Source organism: Anser brachyrhynchus (genome assembly GCF_964034855.1).
Source record: "Anser brachyrhynchus genome assembly, chromosome: 3".
Lineage (NCBI taxonomy): Eukaryota > Metazoa > Chordata > Aves > Anseriformes > Anatidae > Anser > Anser brachyrhynchus.
The window spans coordinates 86,160,520-86,183,569 of record NC_137696.1 but is presented as its reverse complement, the minus strand read 5'-3'; the positions used below and the strand labels follow the sequence as shown (position 1 = coordinate 86,183,569).

Here is a 23,050-nt window from a genome sequence, read left to right as displayed (position 1 = left end):
AAATACAGAATAAGAAACAACTAGAAGAGAAGTATGATAATAAACCAAAGCCACTCAGCTCCTTGCTTTGCCACAACTATTTCCTGACCTGTTTATTGCAGTAAGTGCCTATTAATGGGTTGACTTGAGCTCTCAGATATGTGAGCTCCTACCCCGACAGCTATGTCATAGTAAAAAACAAAACACTAACAACAACAACCCCAAGCCCTCCACAACCAGTTCTTGGCATTGAAAGTGTTAGCAAGAGCTAATGTAGTAATTAAATGTACCCAGTGCTTTCTGACTTCACAGATGACAGTCTGTGGTTTGCCTGCCCACCCAAAATGCGTGGGAGGGCAAACCCAAGTCTTAGAGCTCTAGCTGCACCGAGTGTCTCATCACTTTCCTTATCAAGATTTTCACAGTCACTGGGAAAGGGTTGCACCCATCAGCATGAGACATTCCAACGCAGGAGATGAGATGACTTTCCTACAATTCAAGTTGCACAGGATTCCTGCATAATCGTACTCCGTATCTCATCTCCCTCTGCTGTGCACCTTTTCCCTTCTGTGAAATTTTGCGTCTCTTCTTCATCTGAATATGAACGAAACTCACAGGAGAAAGCAGGAGCTTAAAGCAAAAACAAATAAACAAACAAACAAATGAGAAAAAAAAAAACAAAAAAAAACATTGCCATTCCCCAGAGGTCTTAGAGGCATGGCCAAGGTTATTCTGCAGTGACCCAGGCAATTCTGAGCACCTGGCCTTTCAGGAAGCCTTTGACAAAACACCTGACAAAAATCCCGGACAAAAAGCTAATAGAGCAAATAGCCACAGGAAGAGAAGGGAGACGCATCTGAGGGCTGAGAAACAAGGGCAGCAGTAGGCTGGCAGTTCTCAGCATCGTTAAGTGCTAACAAGGAGCAACTCCAAGCACCTTATCTAGAGCAAGTGTTTGAAATATGTCAGGCTGGAAAGGAGGGGAAACCGCTGCGGCCACAAAGCCGTACACAACCCGTAATTGGTTCATGAGTCAAGAGAGGACTGTGAAGAGCAACAAAGAGACCTAACAAGATGGAGTGAGCTGGCAGGAGGGAAACTGCTGTTGTCAAGGGTGGTGCAACACTTGGAGGCTTGGGTCTGCTGCCCTTGTGAGGTGTTTGCTTGACATCTACACGGGGAGGTGAACCTTCCTTCTGTGTGCCCTTAGCTTTTAGGGGTCAGATGGTTAAACAGTATTTCTGGCTTTGGAGTTACAGGTATTCACTCTCGCCAATGTTTAGGTACCTACATTTTGAAACAGATGCCCCATCACAAAACTTTTCCTTTCTTTTCCCCAGAAGTCCTCTGTTGGGTTAGTGCTTCTGATAGATACCATCACATTCCTCTTCTCCCCTCTCCTTCCTCCTCCTCTTGCTCTTGTTACTGACCAGGACCCTCACCCTCTCTCTGGTCCCCACTACATTGCTTGTGTGGCCAACGGTGGACTTGATCCAGCTGCCTGATCTGTCAGAAAATGTCCTGTTCTCCTGAGGTCCATTTTCCACTGGTTTCATGAGCTGCATCAGCTCAATGAGATATCTATGAAGCAATGGTGCTGGAGAATGAGAATCAGCACAGCCACATGGCCAGAGGGGCAGAGGGCTGCCTTCCAGCAGCAGGCTGGGAATGAGGTTCAGGTTGCCAAGTGCTGTACAACTCTAGCTCAAACTGGGATTTTCCAGAAGAACTGGAAGGATTTGTGAGTGTCTTTGTAAATGGCAAGCATCAATGTACTACGCAACACACCATAGCTATTAGAAAATAAGCAAGATGTTTTGGACAAAGAAATAATGAGCAGGAGGATGGTATTTACATCTGCAGAGGCATTGTAAGGTAATACGTCATGTTCACTTCAGTAGTACGCCACTCTAAAGAGGATACAGAAACCTGACGGTAAAACAGCTAAAGTGATGGGGGGGCTTCTCAGTGGGAAGTCAGGGCTTGCTCATTTAGATAGGAGGCGAATAAAAGGGGACACAGAAGAGCATCCTATGGCACACAAACAATGAATATAGCACTGTTTGGGTGAAAAATGAAGTGAAACTGAAAGGTAACTATTTCCAGTAAATGGTAAATACTTTTTCAACAATCTGACAAGTTCATTTCCACAAGATATGAAAAAAAGTCAAGGCAATGATAGGCATTTAGACATTTAAATCAATAAAATAATATTGTTGTTATCCTATGTGGGATAACCAGAACATCTAAGGGGTAAATACTTACATCACAGGTGGTAAACCGGTTTCTTTTTCTGGTGCAGGTAAACTGGAAGCTGTTTTGGAGATCACACTCCTCCACAATTACTTAACAAGATCTTGGCACCTTTTTCAGAAACATCTAGAGTTGGCCAGCCTCAGGCAGGACACAAAATGCTTTACCCTTCTATGGAAATCCTCTTATGCCTAGCACAATAAAGAAATCCCATGTGAACATAAGTGCAGTGGATGTCGGGAGCTCATTTTTTTTCTGACACTAAGAATCAGGAATGTTTGAAGGAATGGGTAATGGTGTGACCCCGTGTGCCCATCTCTGTCTCCAAAAATGGCTATTGCAGGGTGCAGCGGCAGCCACTGAACAGCCATATAAAGGCGTCCAGGGCAGAGTGCAAGACCCATCCCTTCCTTTTTTCAGTTTTGACCCAAGAAATATTGAGCAAATCGTGTAACCCAGCACTGTAACAGATTGTCTCAGCAAATGGCACCACAGGCCTGTGTGAAGAGAGGATCTTCTGGAGTGTATTGCCATGGAAGATAAGAGAAGAACAGCACCTACCCGTGAACAGCGTGAGCCACAAAATTGAAATTAAGCAGCCTGTTTCATGTTAGATTAACAGACCCTAATGGCTTTTTGATCTGTCATTCTGTATGAATTCATAGTAAAGAAACTGACTTGTTTTGTATCCATAAGTAATTACAAAGAAATGTTGGACCAGATAATCTTGCTCCTCCACATAGAGGAGGATTTTGCAAACTGTTCAGAAACATCACGTCTTGTTGCATTTGGGTACAGAAATTAAAGTTGCCTTGAGGCAGCTTTAACTTGTGTGACCGACACTTACAAAGCGAATCACAGTAGGTTTTACTGACCTTGGCAAAATCAGAGGTCATATTTTCACAGATATAAGCCCTTTTAGACATATTCCCCTGATGTATTCGCTGCAAAAAGGTTTCTTTCTGTACCTCTACAGAATGTAATGCATGTCCTCACCTTCATTCTTCTCTCTTCAAAGTATTACTGAGGCTATCGAGAAGGAAATTAAGTTCCTCTTAGAACATTTCAGTACAATTATTCAGGGCAGGATTTTCTGCCATGCTCCTGGGTATTTTTATATTTATGAGTTCTCTTTAAGGCTTTAATGGGGCAGCAGCTGGAGCAAGATGAACCAAACAGAACTCTTTAAGAGAGACTTGGTACATTAGGGGCAGATTCTTGCTCTCATTAGCCTTATAATTTTTAATCCTTGAGGCAGCTGCAGTGATTACACTGTGACTAGTGTTTGAGTGAGGTACAGTGCAGGGTGAATCCAGTTGTCAGAGCGTGACCCTTCCTTATTCCAGCAGAAAAGCTCCAACCAAATGGCAGTCCTTTCCTACTGAAGAACAGCTGATGGATGGGGAAGGTTATAAAATTAGCATATCTTCATTTTCCCAGTAAAGGAAGTACCACTGATGACATTTCAGGCAAAATAAAGGAAAAGAATAAGGTCCAGAGGGTTTGCAAAAGCCTCAGACCAAGTATTCTGCTTCTCTTCATGCATCCTGTGAGTCGTCTCTTCTATTTCAAAGCAAAAGAGCATGGGGTGCCAGGGAGGGATGGAGTGGCACCATAGCTGTGTGGGGGCTATTATAAATTTATGGGAGATCTGAAGCAGCTGATGTAGATTAGCTTTCAGTGAAAAACATACCTCACATGTAGCACAGCCTGAGATCAGTTCTTGTGGCTCAAATGATGCGGTATGAGAGGACGCTGACCACCCAGACCAAAGGCCCAGCTACCTCAGTACCCTGTCTCTAACAGTGACCAACAGCAGATAGGAAACAGCAGCAGGATGACGGTGCTGCAGGTATATTCACAGATCCTGGCAATCTCTTATCTAGAAACTTCCTGAGCCAGAGGTGGTATCTTTGTGCATAACAGCTCATGACGATATTTTCCTATGACTTTGTCCTATCATGTTTTGGAACCCACGTAAACTTTTGGGGCTTACAGCATCCTGTGGCAACTGCTCAGTGTAATCTTTGCTTTGCAAAAAAAAAAAAAATGACACCATTGTTCTGAAGCTACCTTCTGGTAGGTTCAGAATTTGATGCTGTGTACTTCCTGGAGTGTAGGAAGAGTGAATAATCATTCCTTCTCCAACTCCTCCATGGTCTTCAAGGTTTCCTAGATGCCTGTCAACTCACTCTTCAGTCATCTCTCTCTAGGAGAAAGACTTGTCTGAAAGGTGGTTTATGTGCTTCCTGAGTCTTTTTTTCCAGACTTGTAAGCACTTATTTTGAATGCTTTTGTCCTTCCCTGTAATTGTAGTGCTTTATTTATTTATTTATTTATTTATTTATTTATTTATTTATTTATTTTAAAGATGGGAGTACTGGAGCTCCACAGAGGATTCAGGGCATGGGGACAACAAGTATTATTATTTTTCTGAGGGGTAAGAGATATCTCAAAGCCCACCCCTGTGTCTCTGAAGTTAGCCTTCCCCTGCGTGCACAAATATTGTGTCAGATTGAATTTTGTCTGACATCTTTTTGCTCTCTTTCTTTGTACTATAGCACTGCATTGTGATTCTGCACAGACATCATTCATTTTTACAACTTCAATAGCTTAATATCATCAATAAACCTCATCAGCTTATTCTCCATTGCCTTTTCTAGGTGGTTAATGAATACGCTTAACAACAGAGAAGCAGAACAGACCTCCACGGGACCTTAAGATTTATTTCTCCTCTTTGTTTCCTTTAACTTTAATCCATGAACTTTTCCCCTAGTTTAGCATTTTTAAGAGCCCTTGGTAAGGGATATTGTGAAAGCCTGTTGAATATCCACTCCTACTTTATCAACCAAATGAACTACATCTGCATGCTCATTGCCTCCTCTAGAAAACTGGTCAATTTGTGATACAGCTTCCCTGTCCGACAGCTATTACGAGTCTTATCCATTGAATCGTATTTTCCCTGTGTGTTTACTTGTCCTATGCTTTTAAAAAAAGTTTCTATTGCTTTGTCCAGTACGGCTGTCAGCCTTACAGGTAGGGCAGCTGCCTGTTTGCCCTGTCCTGACTTCATGAAGCCACATGCCAGCCGGCGGTGTCCAACCTGCAGGAAGAGAAGCCTGCGAGGCAGAGCATTTCTGAAATGTCCAAGGGATGCGACGACTGCTACACAGACATTTTCAGGCCTCCTTCCTGGAACTGCCATCTGCTAGCAGATATGTGAGCATCAGTTGCTATGGCAGCACACAGAATACTTTGTCCAAACCCTGGAAACACGGAGTATAGGTCTGGAGCTGGGCTATGGACCAAGAATCTCAGCAAGGACTGGAGGATGAGAGTTTTATCCCCTTCCTGGCCCATGCAAAGAAATCTTTCTGCAATTTCTGTTGTACAGACTCAGGGCTGACTCGGCTTCAATGGCAGACGGACCTCCTGTTTGGGTGTGACAATGCGCAGAGCTTCTTGCAGAACAAGCCTTACCTTTGTCTTACAAATCTCCCAGTGGAGAGGCCCGTATGGAGCTGCACTGAGACCTTGGGCGACTGTTCCCCAGTGAACTCATGCAGCATCCATTGTGCTTGTGCAGCCTGTTGCAAAAAAATGGATGCCACCCCCCGAATGTCGGCTGAATATTGATTTTGTGAATGGGGGTGGGGGGAAAGGGAAAGAAATAAAAGGCCATTGTAGCCGGTATTGCATATAAATAGCTGGGAGGTTAATTTATGTGATTTATGGAAATCTGGAATACTGGGAATGCTCTAATGCTTATTCCGGCTAGACTATTAGTGTTGTTCAAGTTCTTATATGCATGCATCACCATGTTATCTGAATGTCTCTAAGCCCTCTTTAAAAGCAGTCAGGCAAGCCTTTAAAGAGACTAGAAAGGGGATTGTAAAAGAAAGTATCATTTCTGTAACTATTTATAATCCTAAAGGATGCATGCAGCATGAGTGAATGTAAGAAATGTTTTTATTTACCAAACACTAGAGAAGAGCTACAATAAAAGGAGAAAAAAAAAAGAACCATCCCCCAAAAGAACAACATTTCAGGGTGATTTAAAAACAAAACAAATGAAAAAAAAACATATTTATATATAGTTCTTTGCTTTTTTGTTTCTTCCAGGATACACACATGACTAACAGAATCTCTCTTAACCAGAGAAAACACTTCGGGACAATTTACGTTCAACATGAATTTACCTTACGACCTCATACAAAACACACACTCATCATCCATTTGAGAACGTGGACCAGCACGAAATAAGAAAAGAAAAAGAACACACACTGGTGCACGTCTCATCTTTTACAGGGATGGCAGCCGCTACACTTTTTACGAGGGGCACCGTGATTTGCTCCCAAGCCTTCCGTTTTAATGGCTTGGGAGAGAGGTGTGACAAGGAGATCCAACGGCGAAAGGGCTGCGTTACGCCAGCTAAAAATACTCCTGTGGTCAAAGCACAGAGCGGATGAGAGTGTGCCAGAGGTAGGGAGGGAGGCGAGCCTGCGGCGTGTACAAACAAATGCCCCAGCGACAGCGGGAATGTACACACAGCCATTGTCTGAGGTTTCCTACACCTTCAGGGGCTCATTCTTCTGCTGAGATGCACAAACATAGATGCTTTTTTTTTTTTTTTTTTTTTTTGACAGTGTATCTCAAGGAGTGTAAAAGCAAAAGCCACCGCTAAATATAGCAGGCTGTCACATGCTGCGTTTAGTCACATTGCGATTCATTGTAAACTGCAGCATGCATCGCACCACAGCTCCCTCAGCCTTGCCTGTGTGTTTTGAGGGTGGTTTTTTTTTTTTTTTTTTGCTTGTGCACATCCCGCTCCCCTCCCTCCAATTCAGAAGTGCAAATGCAGCTGAGCAGTCAACAAGCAGGCAGTTTTGATGGGCCTGCTGAGCTCTAAAATGTACAGGCATGTCTGAAACAACATGGAAAGTGCTGGTGAGAGGGGGGTGAGCGGATGAGTCACTTTTAAAGCAAAGCAGGCAAACTGAAAAAAAAAAAAAGAGAGAGAAAGATCTGTGTCTTGACTCAGTTCCCAAAATCTTCAGCTGATGCTTCACTGCAGACTCTGAAGTTCAGCTTATTTTTCCTCTCATTTGTTCTCTTATTTTTATGTCTTACATAATGGAGCTTTGATTCATAGAAATCTATTTATATAGTCTAGGATTTGGGCCAAACTCTGAAGTCCTAACTCTGCCTTTACTCAGGCAAGACGGCCATTGTTGTTAGCGATATGAATGAGGTTTGCTGACCCTGTTTGTTCGGGGCTGGATTCCTGGGGGCTACGCTGGATAACACTGCAATTTCTTATATCCTTGACAGGGGAGTGATTTAGTGGAAGGAAACCTAGCCCGGGCTGCAGCTGCAGGACAAAATACACCCTTTGCTCGGGGTGGCTGGGTGTAAGCGGGGCACCACGCGCGCCAGGTCCGTCTAAGGAGCTGGTGGAGCCAGCTGACCTTTTATCTGCCGAGCTGGCAGAGAGGGGACGGCTGCCAGAGAGAGAGCTCCCCGCTGACATCAGAGTTATTCCTGGGGCTAGCTGGAAAACAGCACGAGAGAATGCTCTTTGCTGCAGCGCTGAGGCCGACTGCAAATGCTTCCCGTGAAAAGAGCAGCCCAAGCCCAGCTAAGCAGGTTAGAGGGGCAGAACTGAGGGAGGCTGCTTGCCTGTGCACTGGGACCAGAGGCTGGGGGGTGTGCTCCCTGATAAGGGGGGAACCCCAAAGGAAGCCCCTCTGGGGGCTGGACGTGCCCAGGTATATTCTTGGCAGTCTGCTAACACCTCAGCTCACCAGCCCGTGTTTATTTCAGCGCAAATGCTCTTATAATCCTGTTTTTCATGGCTGCTTGTGAGAACGTGGCGTCTTTGATTCTGCTGCCTCTTGGTCATGTTCGATGACACCATGCTCATATTTTTAGCCGGGCTAAAAGGGATTGCTGTAATGATTCGGGGAGAACCAGGGAAAATGCTTTCAGTTTATACTAAAACACATGCACACACACAAATCTATCTATCTATCTGTCTGTCTGTCTATCTATCTGTCTATCTATCCATCTATCTATATTTGTCTCCTTGCTAATTTCTCGCAGTTCAGAATGCAAGCACCGTAGATAAGGCGCTCCAGTTTTTGGCAATACCAGAGTAATGAAATAGCCAAACAAGCACTCCTTCGCCCTTCCCTCCCTCAGCTATTATTCCGTGAATGTCGGAGATAAATGTCATTTGTAAATCCCACTCATTGCTAACATTAGTGCTATGCATATGTACTTCCTTTGACAAGTAACCCTACCAGTGAAATCTGTAAGGCAGCAAACTTTAAGCAGTTTTCTTTTAAGCATGGATAATCAGTAATTGGGGGCATCTGTCTCTGCTGAACACCCACACTCGCTCTTCTTTAAGGTGTTCCAGGTTGGTGACTTACAGTCAAGGTAAAAGAGCCTTGGAACATTTGATATCCTTTCTCTTAATTACAAAGTCCATTATCAACCTTCTCCTTGCTGGAGTCGCTTTTCCTTTCTCTCTCTTTCTCCTTCATTTTCCAGAGCTAACCTGTGCATAACACAGGCTGCAGCCAAGCATGCACTCTGCCAAGTGCATTAACTCCTGTGATGAGGGGCTGCCACACCATCCCTACAGCTGGAGAGCTACACACTCAGCTTCTGCTCCTTGTCACATGCACCCCAGCAATGTGGGGAAACAGAGCTGGCCCCCAGGGGAAGGGACAGCCCTGAAGGATGTCAGTCCCAAGGCTCAGCCCTCCCGCAGCCACTGCTTGTCTCCCGCCAGCTCCCCAGGAGACTCATGAGGCCGAGAGCAGTGCTGCTCTTGTAATGGTGCTGCCCTGTACCAGGAAATCTGAGGACCTCACTTATGGGACAAAACATCCCCTTTTTAGGGAAATATGCTGTTCCTTGGCAGCCTGTTTCTTCCAGGTTCAGATCTGCGTCTGGTTGTGGTGCTGCAGGAGGCATCATGATGGGTACAGCCTGTGGAAACAGGTCACCCAGCCTGGTGGGCAGAGCTACTCTTTCCCCCAGTGCAGGGAGGAGAGCATTTTCTCCCTCTGCTTCTCTCCCAGGCTATTAACAAGAGGGAGGGTGATGTCATTAAAATTAGAAAGCTGCTGCCCCTTGGCTCCTGTTGTGCTGGAGAGCAAGGGCTCCAGGAGGCTCTCCAGAGCTGAAGCCTGTTAAGGTCCCACCTTCTGGAGGTGCCTCTTTCTCCTCGGACTCCAGGCGGGCCCTAGGGAAACTTGGGTCCAAAGTCAGACCTGGGAGGTGGTAAAACTTTCCTTCCATCTCATCCAGGTATCTTGAAACCTTGAAGCCACTGAGAGTGCAAAAAGGACCGAACAGAAATCCTAAAAGATAAAAACAAAACAAAACAAAACCCTCTTTGCTTAAAATAAGCCATTTTGTGAAGTTATTTTTCAAAGTATGATGATGATGATGATACTAAACCACTGGATTTAGGAAATTAATATGCTTCCAGGCTGAGATATCTGCAAGTCAACCTTAAAACCCTTGCAAATACTGCCATGATTGCGCAGCTATAAACTTCTAAGACCAGAAGTTAATAACAGAGGCGCTGTCGCTAATAGACATTTAACTGCAACAACACTGGTAGGTGATACAGCAATAATGAAAATAATGGTCCCATGCAAATAAAGGACGGGTAATGTCTTTCCATGATAGCCCTGCACCACGCTGAGCGCACGGCGCAGTCACGGCTCCTGCACGTTCCCGTGGTTTTACGAGGAGCAGGCTGCAACCCACTGGCTCTCCCCATTGCGCATGGCTTTCTGTGTGGAGGTTGCAAGGGATTCAGGTGCACCTAAACTGAGGTGACCCAGGAGAAAACTGGGCTTCCTTGAGTTGCCTCTCGCTGTAATCATTTTTCTTCTTAACAAGCATTGGGCTATGTGAGAAATGGGGCATGCACGTAACAGCCCAGCACCAGGGACTGGCGCCTTGGCCAGGGGGTTCCCCCCCCCTTGCCACAGACACCGAGCTCCCCACAGCCCTGTCAGCCTCCACGGTGGGGAACACAGGGGCACTGCAGTGGTCCACATGGGACCCCCGTGTCCCAAGAGCCTTGCATGCCCCACAACAGCTCCTACTGGGCTCTTTCCAAAGCTCTCTGCAAGCATTGCAGCACCAGCACAGCCCATCCCTGCAGCTGATTCCTCCCTCCCAGTCCTCTGGCAGAATGAGTTTATCTCATCCTAGACATGGATGGAAGGAGAGAAATCTCCAAGAAAATGGAGCTTCCAGAGTTAAGCCGGGAGGAGAGAGCAAGTAAGCTGCAGCGGGCTCCCCTCTGCTGCTGCATCCTGTGAGAGCACGCCTGGCCCCAGTGGTGACCCACACGCACAGTGAATGCATACTCGCAAGGTGGATATGACTAAAACAAATAAAAAGAAAATTATTTTCTTCCTTTCAGCCCTGTCACTTCACTGCTTGAGTAAAATTGACTCTTAACCTGTAATTTGCTGATTATTTGCATCCTTCAGGCTTGGTGGGACTTGCAAGCAACACCACGTCTGCCGTGGCTGCCTCCTTCACCCCAAAGCGTGGCAGTTGTTACAGGCAATTTTGCTTTTGCTGTTAGCTAATGAGTTTGGTCCGATGGGGTGCTGCGACTGGATGCTTCTTTAAGAGCTCTTAGTGGGAGCACAAGCTTGGTAAAAAAAACAATCTTCCTGAAATGGAGATTTCCTTGTGAAGTGGTGACCTAAGTTTTCTTTCTGTATGCTTGGACGATATTGTTAAAGTGTGGCCACACAGCTTGGTGGAAGGCAAAACCAACAGGAATATAAACACGGCTTACAGCTATCTGTTCTAAAATATATGCCTAATAACCACAGATCACTTTGCAACTTTCTCCTCTAGTCCTAAATAAATGCTCACGGACACCAGCAGAGCGAGTTCAGGCCTCATAAAGCCCTACAGCCATGTACGTACTTAGCTGTGCCTTCCCCTTTATCCTCCATTGCTGTTGTATTTTTGTTTTACCCTATAGCAATCACCACAATCTCATCTGTGGTCCTAGTATATGTATTTTTTTCCTAACAGGGAGGAGTCTGTTGGTGCTTCCAGGAGGAGAGTGAGTGTTATGTAGCTTTTGGGGATGGTAGGGGAATCCCTGCTGGGTATTTAACCTACATTTGTTTTCAGTTTACAGGAGTGTTCGGTTCTAAGTCTGCTGTTAAAGATGAAAAGGAAGGAACTCCAGTAATTCAATAGGATTTATCTGAATTGCTGAAAGGGCTACAGGAATAATCTTTGTAGTGTCTTTTCACTGAAACCACAAAGTCTTGAAACAGGGAGGAGATTACTGGACAAGTTAAATTCCCTTAGAGCTGACAGCCTTACCTTTCCCCAGTTAGCAACTCATTTTAATTGTAAAAGAAGATGTTCTCTGTCCTAAGCTCAGCATTTGACTGACAAATTCAACACCATGAGGGCAACACTAGCCCCTGGCAGCCCTCAGCAGGTTGACGAGAGAAGCAAATTCTGCGAAAGAGGGAAACAAAGGCGAACAGCAAGCCACACAATGCATTTTTGTCTGCACGTATGTGAAGTTCATTGTCAGAAGCCATCCTTTCCTCCGACCGCTGCAGAAGGCTGTGATTGTGGATATCGCCAGCAATGGTTTTGAAGTAACGGGGGCTCCGGCACATCTAGGCAGCTGTGCTGGATGTTCAAAGGACAAAAGGGAAGGCCCCCTGAAGCCCAAGAAACTGGAGCAAGGCGGGGGAAGGGGAAATGCACATTTCTCTTTATAACAGCAGCTACTGTGTGGCTGTGCTTTCCCTTGTAAAAACTCTGCTGTGAGATCTGCTGCATCCTAAATTCAATATTCGGTGCTGCAGAACAAGGAATTGGTTAAGCACTGGGCAGCATTTTACAATCCTGCTGAAGTGTTTTTTTCCCCCAGAAATTGTCTGCTTAGGAGCATTTTTGCATGTTACAGTCTTGTCTGTGCTTTCAGCGTGTCTGCAGTTTCCCATACAGAACATCTGTAGGGCGTGTGTAAGCAGTGAAGCTGGCAGTGGGCAAAACAATTGCTTTGGTGAATCAGGTAACTGCTGGGCAAGTCACCCCAAAGAAAAGCCGACCTCTCTCTCTCGGCAAAAGCAAAGCAGTCCTCGTAGCATAAGGATTTTCAGATGTTAATGCAAGGATTTTTTTTTTTCTGGTGACCGAAGTAGTCAGTATTTTCTCTTTAAGTAAACATGCCCACTTTACGCCTTGCAGATCTCTTGTTTGTACTGCACTGACGTGTAACCTTTCCAGGCTGCCTGCATAGCTTCTTAGCACCCAGCAGCTTAACGTTTTTATTGCAGCAGGAGATTTGCTGCAATGGTCATTTCCTTCTCCCATCGCTTGGATTACTCCATCATCACTTTTTTCGCTGCCAGCTCCTTTCTCTCTTTGTTGATCACATCCCTGTGCTGGCTCTCGCCTCTGTGATATCAGGCAGAAATAATTTCTCTTCACTTGCAAGCTCTATTAGAGCCTATCCCCACCCTGCCCATAAACCTTCATTCACTGTCAGGAGGTTGACTTCCACCTTCATCAGCCATAAGCAAGCACCTCTGCTATTTTCTCCCCAGGCTTGGGAGGAACTCCTCATTAAAAAAATTGCAACGCTCTCTCTCTTTCTTCCAGCCCTTGCTTTAAGAAAGACTTTCTTTTGTGCAGGGCAGGCCCAAATCTTGCCATTGTTTTGCTTGACCTGCTGCCCACCAGGATGGCTAAAACTGCCCTGTGCTCTCTCATGCGCTCTGTTTCTGGGTCCAGTTTTTCACATTTGGGTGGAAAGCAAGGACTGTGTTTTCATGCGCTGAGCAATACAATGGGGATCCCAAGCCTGTGACAACCACCCGTGACTCATTGTATTGGAGCGTGCTTGGGCAGAAGGAGAGGAAGGGAGGGGAAGGTACATAGAGTTTTTAAGAAGCTCCTTTCCCTCCCTTTAAACACTTTCTTTGATACACCTCAGCACCGTCCCTCCAGGGGAACGCAGTGGAAACCTCCCGGACCTTTGCCTCAACCTCCAGCTGCCATTTGAAGGGGTGTGCTCCAGCCTGGCTTTCTCCAGGAATGCAGGGAACTACACAGGATGCTTTCAGATATTGCATTACAGTCTGAAACCGAGGGAGTGCTTTTGAGTGGAAAACCCAAGTCAGCCTCAAAGAATTGGGAATTTGGTTGATATCCAGCTCCTTCTGTGCGGCTCTGCTTTTCGCATTGTCCTGCCGTCTCTTTTCCTCTAGGCTGAGTTGTGGGGAAAGTTTGGTTCTTGCTTTCTCCAAGAGCTTTACTATTCTGAACAGCGCCGTGTTTTGCTGTTGGATGTGTCCTCCCTTCTTTATGTGATTATCCATAGGAGGAGAAGCGTCACACGCAGGAGAGAAAAGAGTGCTGTAAAGGACAGCTTATAAATGACTTCAGTGAGGCAGAGTGATGTGTCATTCTGGCAGAGAGCCCATTAAAGAGGAAGCATTGCTCTTGAATACATTCAGCTGGGGTTTCTGAGAACTCCTTTATACCCACTCATTATCCATTTCACGTTCTGGAAGTGGATGGTTATGTTTGCCTATGTGACGCAGATCTTAATAGTTTTCTGCAGTACTACATCATTTAGCTCTCAGCTAATCCAAAACCAAGCTAGTAATTAACATTAAATGCTGAGAAATGGATCTGATGTGATGAACACTCAGCACATAATGAGAACACAGAGATTTCTTACTTGGAAGCTGTAGTGGTCTTACAACATAACCAGTGGTTACGGATGCCCAAACAGAGCTGGGATTACCAATAGGAGATGGTAACACTTGCAAACCTAATTGTTGCTGGTCTGGTAGAAGTGGCACTCTTGGGCTCCACTTCGATGGATAACAGCTCCGGCATCTTTTGTCATTTCATAATGGTGTAATGCTATTTATTCCACAGAAATCCCAGCTGAGCCATGAATCACACGCAGATCAGGCACACCACTGAAAATGCAGCTGTGTCTGGGGACGAAGCTTGCAAGCAACTGCTCTGCAAGGCCGACTCATACACTATGGAGCGGGACAATGCAAGTCAACCAAAATAATTAATAATAAGAAAATGATTTGTTAGGACAGTGATTAAGGGGCCACGAGAACTGGAAGCTGAGTGTGCCAGACCCTGCAAAACCAGCAGCTGGGTCCTGCTGGACAAAGAGACAGACATACACAAAGAAATGTTTAGGAAAGGAGGATAGTGTGGCGGTTCCTGTCGCCAAAATGTCTTCACCTAGCTCTGGACTTGGGCACAATGGGATGCAATGTTCAAGTACAGAATAAAATGGGATGGCAGCAAATACAAGACATGCATGCTTCTTTGTGTGATTTATGTTCTGATTTTTGTGTTTTTTCGGGGGGAGTGAGGGTGTCTTTTGTAGGGTTGTATCTCCAGTTAGGAAGACACGATTCAAGTGGAAATAAAAGATGAGCAGGAGGATGAGGTAAGGAATGAGAACAGGGGAGAAATAAGCGAGGAGAAAAGCACAGAGCGAAACCAAGGTGAAGAGACCACAAATGATTTACATAGATTTGAAACAAAGCCGATCAACCCAGGGCAGAGAAAATGCAGCCTGTACTGTGGAAAAATTTGAGCGCACCGTATCAGACTTTAGCCTCTCTCTGGCAAAAAAGTTCCACGTCCATATCAGGCAGATAATAACAAAAGTTCCTATAAAAGTTCACGCACAGTAGCAGCTTGGAAAATACAGTGCTGTGAATCCTAAAAGTATATATAAAAAAAAGATAGAGCACTGGCTGGTATTCAGTAGATTTACCCTGGAAAAATTAAGCGTTATGCAGATTCTACTAAAATTTGAACTGGTCTCAGACCTGAAGGCTGGATCACAAATGTGCATCCCTGGCAAGCGCACAGCTCTTCCTTGCAAATGGTCATTAACCTGTGGCTTGCCATGAGATATTTTATTTCGCCTTTTCTGATAGAAGTATGTTTTTAAAACTGCCATTAATAGAGCTGAACAGAAACTTTTCTACTAAAGCAGGATGTTCAGCATTGGGCTTATTACTTCATGTCCATCTCCCTTGGGCTTATGCCTTTGCTTTGTGTATTTTTAAGATCTTATGTTGCTTAGAATAGCCTGCAGTTGAAACAGCAGGCATTATCCACAGTCACCTCCTTGACTAAATTACTCCCAAATGACACAAAGAGAGGGGCTCAAGGGGGAATTCTTCATGTAACTTTCAGCAAGTCCTTCTTTTTTCCCCTGCTTTTATTTATCTATTTATTTTAGTGTAAAAATGTCACAGTAATGATCTGTCCTGTTTGCGTGCTGGTAATTTCATTTCCCAGCTTTGTCCAGTTCACCCTAAGTGCTTGGATCCAAAATTCACAAAGGGAAAACAAAAATATTTGAGTCTAGTTGGGTAGGATCAGCTTTGGGCCTAGAGTAGGAATGAGGAAAGGTAATCTCTGGGAATGTGTCTTCATGCACATTCTGCAATGGCATACATTAATTTTTAATCTATTAATTTTCTAAATTATTCATGTCAGAGAAGTAGAATAGAGAGGAAAAGGAATGGCAGTCGGTACCTAAAAATGGTGTTCCTGCACATCTAATGGTCTTTTTCCTCATTTTGTGTGCCCTAATTCTTTTTCTCTCCACCCTGGTTCTCTTGCAGGCACAGCTGTGAATGTGTGTGAGTTACCTGGCAGCAGCAGGGAGGCCCACAGTGATGCTCCTGAGGCTGAGCTTCGCCGACATCCCAGCGCTGGTGTCAGTGCCAGCTTCAGGCGTCTCTGCCGGTCTTTCCTCCAGGTAGGACTTCTTCCCTGAGAGCACTGATTGTGGCTCCACACTGAAAATTGGATCAGGCATCTCTTCTGTTTGCAAAAAAGAAGAAGTAAATTTGGGGGTTTCAAAGGTCCGGAAGAAGACTTGGTCCACAAGCATTTGTGCTGATAGATGTGAGGAGAGGGCATGCTGTGGCTTGAAGGTGGCAATAAAATCATTGTTATTCTTCACTGTTAGCTTCATTGCTGTTGAAGCCTCTGCACTGTGGCATCATGGCCTGAGTCCACCCCATCACGAAAGGTGCGAAGCACCTGAGCTCTGGGGAGAAGCAGGCTTCAAGAGGGGCAGCTCTTCTTCATACTCTGCAGTAGCTGGCTTATGGCTCAGATGAAACAGTCACAGTGACCACAGGACATGTTACATGTATGTATGTGCAAAGAGTGGACTGAGGATTTTGAGAATCAGCTCGGACACCGGCCACAATTCAGCTGGAAGTACTCCAGAATGGACACAACGCATGAACAAGTCTATGATCTGGTGAATCAGATCAAGTTTTTATTTGACAGCCCCTTGTTTTACTAGTGTCAGTAGTGCACATGCCTGCAGGTAACACCAGGCAGACCTGGCCTCTGGCTCCTTCAGCCTCTGCTCTGACTGTCACGTGAAAACTGCTGTTACCTCAGGACGCTACACAAATCAAAAGCAGCTCGTTAAATATGCCTGCAGATTTTCAGACCCGTATCTCTCTGTGTATTTGGGTGACACACAGCACAACTGACGCTGATCTTGATTGCACCTTTTTTGCATTACCGTCAAACAAACAATGAAAGAGCTCTAAGCAGCATCCTCTAAGGTATTGCTGTCTGCATGCTGTCTCCCCGCTTGATTTCCTCAGGTCGGTAAGTCTGTAGGAGCAATCCTCTGCAGTAGCTTTTGTTTTAAATTAAAGATGCTACAAGACTATTATGTCACGAGGCATCAGGAAAAATACTCTTTCAGGAGATCAGATTGACACTTCGACCCTGTAAGTGCACAGTGCAGCAGCTACACATATTGCTGATGTTTGTGCAGGCACTGCATGAGGTCCTGGAGGGCAAGCAGGGACGCACCGCTTTGTTCTCTCACCTGCACCGAGTAAAGGCTGTTGTTATCGGTGCTCCGATAAATCCTGCCACAGAGTCTTGTTACGCTTGGAAGGAAAATAATACGATGTGTTACAAAGCTTGGTAGCTGATAAGGAAAGAAAAAAGGTTGCTTCCTTTGTTTTAAATAGGGGTTGTTTTGTGCACAGGCATCTGTGTAAGGGGATGCAACAGTGGTGAGGTTGGTCTGGTGAGGAGTTTAAAACCATGGCATTTAGAGGCCTGAATTCCAGTGCCCTGCTCTTTCACTTCAATGTAGTCTTTATATAAACACCACCGAACTAATAGCACATTGCTGGCAAGTTCAAGGCCACTTTTCTTCATTGCCCAGGAGCCCAGCTGTCAAAGCAAGATCCAGCAAGCACTTCAGCTGGTATCTCTGGGGCTGAGACTTATAAGCAACCTGTCCTTATGTTAGCTTCCACAGCATCTACTCTTGGAAAGATGGACAGTGTGCTCTGCGACACCTTATTCTGAATTTTCTCTGAGTTTTGCTCCCACACACAGTCATGAAGCCATGAGGAAACTATGTGACAAGACTGATCACAGCCTCACCCACTGTCTTGTAGTTTGCCTCCACAAAACCACTGAGGCATGGACAGAAGGTATATCCATATGACCTGGCTGGAGTCCTGTGTTCTCCTTTCCATACTGAAAGAAGTGTAAGATCACTGCTTTGGAAAAGCCACCTGCAACAGCCACTGATGTAGGGAGATTGCTGCTGAATGGGAAATGGGGTTAAGGGCATGCCGCAACCAGTGCCACAGGAAAAGGGAAAAGCTGAGGACAGCTTACTCCCAGGCTGGAGATGGGAACAGCCACGGGAATGAGGTAACGACGTGGGGAGGTAATTCTGCCTCAGGTGTGAGGTGCTCCAGACAGCAGCAAGGCCTGGGAGGGGTGAGTGGCACAGCCGGCTCTTCTGCAGGGTTGTAGCCCTCCTCCTGACACAGCCACACCACCACCCCAGGCAGTGACCTCCACCAGACAGAGCCAAGCCTCTACCTTGTCTAGGCGGCCTATTTGTCAAGAACAAGATGCCTTCTGACTATTTTTCAAAGGTCAGGTACTCTGCACAGAGTAAAAAACATCCTGGCTGTTGCTGAAAGGAGTTTCATTTGGAAGAGATCTCCTGAAAGTCAAACACTTTAGCAATGGGCTGCGTCTGGACCATTAATGTGCTCAGGAGGACCCTGAGGAACAGCAGCCTAGGCAGTCCTGAGGACTCTCAGGGGACAGATCCTGACTGCCAGACCTTAGCTCTGCACTTCCCTGTGCGAAACCATGTGTGCATAGCCACAGTTGGTCCCCTACCTCCTCAGCACGTCAGAGAGGGGTTATACAGGCTGGTCGCCTCTTTATGTAGAAAATGGATGGATAGTTCATAATCTGGATTTGAGGCCTGACACTCTAAGTCAGAAAGGCCTGGTGGCTCTAGTTTTTTATTTGTTGCACTTTTGCAGACCCCAAGTAACTACTGACAGGACAGACTGTACTTCTTGCTTATCTTTAAGGTTTTGGCCACAAGGTGCTTTTATGCTTTCTGTTTTTCTGTAGTAATGCATTCCAGCCATAAACCAGCAATGGTCAGGGCACATTTAATCTAAGGGGATTCCAGATGGCTCTAGCAATAGAGTGACCAGCCTTTCAGTGTGTGGTCTGTGCTTAATTTGGGCCACTGTGAGCTGGCCTAAATAAGGAAGCAATATGAAAATACCTCTATATCTGTGGATTCTTCAGAGAGGAAGTCTGGAACTTTTGTAAATGTTTTGCTTTATTTTTAGTCATTAATGTCACAGAGCTATTAAATGTGGTCTGGCTTTCAGGTTTACCCTTTGCCAGTAGCCTTTCTGCAGGAAACCATTACAATTTTCTTGTGTAGGAGACCAGAAAAAGTCCTTGCATTTGGCAATTGCAAAATATTTTTGCACTTTACAACATCTGTTTGTTATTTTGGTTTAGGGCCTTGGGCAAATTCTTAGTTCACTGTCTGTCTTCCATCTCATATGTGCAAAAAGCAAGTAAAGTTCATGATAGGTGCCCTGAACTTAACAGGTCTGAGCTTGATGGAAACAGCCTCTGGAGATTTTCAGAGCTTTAGGTACAGAGGAGAGCAGTCTGCCTATGGCTGTAAGCTAACCATAGCACTAACCATAGCAGGCTCTCTGAGATGAACCAGGTGTGTCTGATCACTACACAGGTGGTGTTATCACCATTTTTTTTTCTAAAAGATCCCTTTCTGCTTACACTTATCAGCCTACCACAGAATGAAGATGAGGGGGAAATTGAAGGCTGCAGGGGTTGGACTCCTGACTTGTCTGCATTGCTTACATCCTCCAATCTCCCTCAATAAAGGTCTTGGGACCAGAGGGTATAAGCAGTGCACACAAGCCAGATATGGGGCAAGTGTGGGAAGCACCCTTTGAGGTGGGTTGTTTGGTCAACCATACCCCTGGGCTGATGGCAGCTGGCATGTCCGAGGGGCTTGCATTGTGGTGGTGACCTTCAGGAGTGACCTCACCAAACTGTGCACACTGTTCTTATCTCCTGGGGCCCAGTACTCTGAGCACAATGGAACAATGCTTTTGTGTTTGTAAGGTTTTCTACAATGGCAGATAAGTAATTATCTAAGTAAGGGAAACTAAGTACCTGAAATAAGTAGATGAATTTTCTCATTTGCTTTGCCTCATCTCTAGCTGGACTGACTCCAATCTCCAATCGCAATTCCCCTTCTCCTTAAAAAATCAATACTCCACTAAATCATTGTCTTTTTCAACTCCAAACATGAACATTTTATTGCACAATGACATCTATCTCAGATCCAGGCAATCATTCACCCTGAATGCCCATGAATTTTAGGGGCCAATTTTTGATGATGTAGAAAAAAGCATAAATGAGTTACCTTAGATATTTTGGTGTACAGGTTCTGAAAAACACTGATAAACTTGAACAAAATATTTTGTCATATACAGCAGGGAGTATACACTGACATGACATAAACACACCATCTACTCTCACTGGAAATACAACATGACAATTTACTAGTCTAGCATAAGATCTCTTCATATAACCGGTCAGTCCGCACCATATGGGAGTCACCTGCCTGTATCTTAATTACATCTTATAGTCTGGCACCAAGGCCACCCTCAGCGTGCGTCAGTAAGCAACCCATTTTCTAGTGTTGTCAGACCTTATCTATAGAAAGGAGAGGAAGTGGTGGAAAGCACATGTTATGTTCTGGCAAAAAATGCCAGAAAGCAGCGATGGGGACTTGTGGGATTGTTGCTGTCAGGCTTGCAGGCTCAAGGTGAACATGCCTAGTTAAGCTCCAGACACGCCACAGGTTGGGGCAGGGTGAGCAACCAGGTCACTGGTGTGAGAATCAGAACTTCACTGAGACTTGCAAGCTTGAATTGGATTGTCAGCCTCCCCTGTGTGAGCACCATGGCTAGTGCAGAGTGATCTGGGAGTCACTTAGGGGCCACTCATGACTAAAGGCTTCAACTTAGACTAGTTATTTGGACTGCCCTGATCGCCGCAGGCTTTGGCCCAATGGCCCGGTTACATTCTGAATCAAGTGTCTTTGCCATAAGCTATGTGACATGTCAGGACAATGCTTGTTTGCATTTTTATCAGTTTCTTTACTCAAAGATGAAAAGTTTATTGAGTCAAACTGTGAAGCTTTTGTTCAGAGTAGTGTCTCCACTTGACTTGAGGGGAGCTTTGCTGGAATAGATCCTGAATGAAAAAGGAGGAAGGGCTTCAGGTTTTGACAGTGTTTTTCCTGACTTTTTAAGCTGAAGCACATTTGCAAGAGAACTATGACTGAAGGAAAGTTTTTGTGGTAAACATTGCAATTTGAGATTCAAACGAAATTGTAGAATTGTTGCCACGTGTGCTGGATCCTATCCCCTGATGGAAGCCTTTAGATAGACTTTGAATAGTAGAGTTGGTGAAATTAGTAATGATTTGAGTAATATATATAATTGAAATATTTTTGTGGAGTTTCTGCACTTCCTACAGATGTCTCAGTTGGACTTTTAGCAGTGGTGTCTTGCAATTTTGAACACATGATTGTAAGTGCATAAACTTAAAACAAGCATGTAATACTTTTTCATGCTCTTCACCCATTACTAGGCATCCAGAATAATAAAAGCTGATCAAGGCACAAAGGCCTCCTTTCATAAGTTCTCCTGTGCAAATATCTTACGAAAATAAAGGCATAATGAAGGTACTATTATTTTCTCCTCACACTGTTTATACATGCTACAGAGACAGAAAGGATGAAAATTTACCAAATAAGGAGGAACAGGAAAGTTTTTAAGTAGGTCTCAAGTGGGCTTCTTTTCCAAATGGAGCTTATTTTTCAGTGCATTAACGCAGAAAGAGAGAACAAAGGTGGGACACAGGGCAGCCTCTGGGCACATCTCCGGTTAGAACTGCCACATTGCATCTTCGTGGCTATGTGTGCAGTGACAGGGGTGGAGGACGTGACACCTGCAAAGGCTCATCCTGAAAAGATGAGGAGAAAGCTCAATGCAATGCCCACGGATGGCCCACTCTGCAGCATCACTTCTGTGCTCTGGGACTCCTGCTTGTTGTGCTGCTCACAGAAACTGTCACAACCTCATGCATGTGTTGTATTCACCTCCTATTTCCCATTAGATGCTTATGATCTTTGAAAGAGGGTTGTTTTTTTCTCTGTTATGCGGGTGTAGTGTCTCATCATGTTATGCTGCGGTTCTCACTACTCCTTACAAATCCAATTGCAGTATGAGTAAATCTTCCTGCTGCTGTAACATAAAAGCTCCAGCAGTGAATCTAGGGTCAAAAAGGTAAAGGCTAGATGTGGGCCACTTAAACAACATCTCAGACATCAGAAAAGATCTAGAGGAATGAAGCCTCCTGCATCCCTGTGAGAAAGCCCTTGTCCCTTCCCGTCCTCCCCGTGTCCTGGAGGGGAGGGGAACCTGACAAGACCACAAGAAAGAGCTCAGTGAAAGTGAAACATCATTAAAATTATCCAATGGACCTCAGTAAAAACGTACTGAGCTGTCCTGGCTGAGAGAGACATTTTTCACACTGTAATGGCCACACAGCTCCCTAAGTGGAAGAAGGAAGGTCATTTACTTCACAGGAAAAAAAGAGTCTATGAGATCATTTATAACATTACTCACAACCATTATCTATCCCAAATCATTCTTATGCCTTGTCTGTGATATTGGCTGCCTTGCAGTGCTTTGAGTCTCTCTTAACATAAAATCCTTTCTTATTCCTTAATGGCATACCAGCTGAAATATTTAAAGCATTTGCAGACAAATGTACCTAATTGTATCCTAGATGCACGAAGGCCCCAGGGAACACTAACTGCTGCCACAGTCACATTTACCTGCCCTCGGGGAGTCTGTTGTTTCAGTAAAACCCTGTCAAATACAGGTTGGTTAATAAGAAAATGCTTTTCCACAAATAGAGCATATTTGGGCTCACATCCTGCACTGACTCATTCTTCCACCTGATAAAAGCTTCCTGACCTCTCCCACAAACTGCGAGCTTGCTACACCCCAATTAAAGGGCTGCGCTGGCTGGAGGGCTGGCAGGGCCCGGCTGTCCCACACCTGCAGCCGTGGTCCTCATTTGCCTGAAGAAAGGCCCTGTTTTCACCTTCACAACCGGCCCCAAGCATGTGGTTACATTCAGGTGCAGAAAGGCAGACCTAAAGTCGGTCGGGAAGGTTAGGCAAGGAAAGAAGAACACATTCTCACTGGCCTTGAGCCATGCAGTGTCTTGTTTGAGTTAGCCTGAAGGCCCATATCCCAGCCCCAAGTGTGTGGCAATGGCTTTTCATGCGTGACCCTCA

The 23,050-nt window shown here is 45.1% G+C and overlaps 1 protein-coding gene across 1 annotated transcript in view; it reads left to right on the top strand.

Moving 5' to 3' along the window:
• Positions 1-7,079: 7,079 nt before the first annotated feature.
• Positions 7,080-23,050, top strand: part of LOC308193628 (uncharacterized protein) — a 40,978-nt gene continuing 25,007 nt past the window's right edge. Inside the window, exons 1-3 of the mRNA XM_080588523.1 lie at positions 7,080-7,878; positions 11,320-11,350; positions 15,939-16,075. Of these exons, the coding sequence (XP_080444649.1) occupies positions 7,804-7,878; positions 11,320-11,350; positions 15,939-16,075 (243 nt within the window). The 5' untranslated portion in view covers positions 7,080-7,803. The remainder of the gene's footprint in view (positions 7,879-11,319; positions 11,351-15,938; positions 16,076-23,050) is intronic.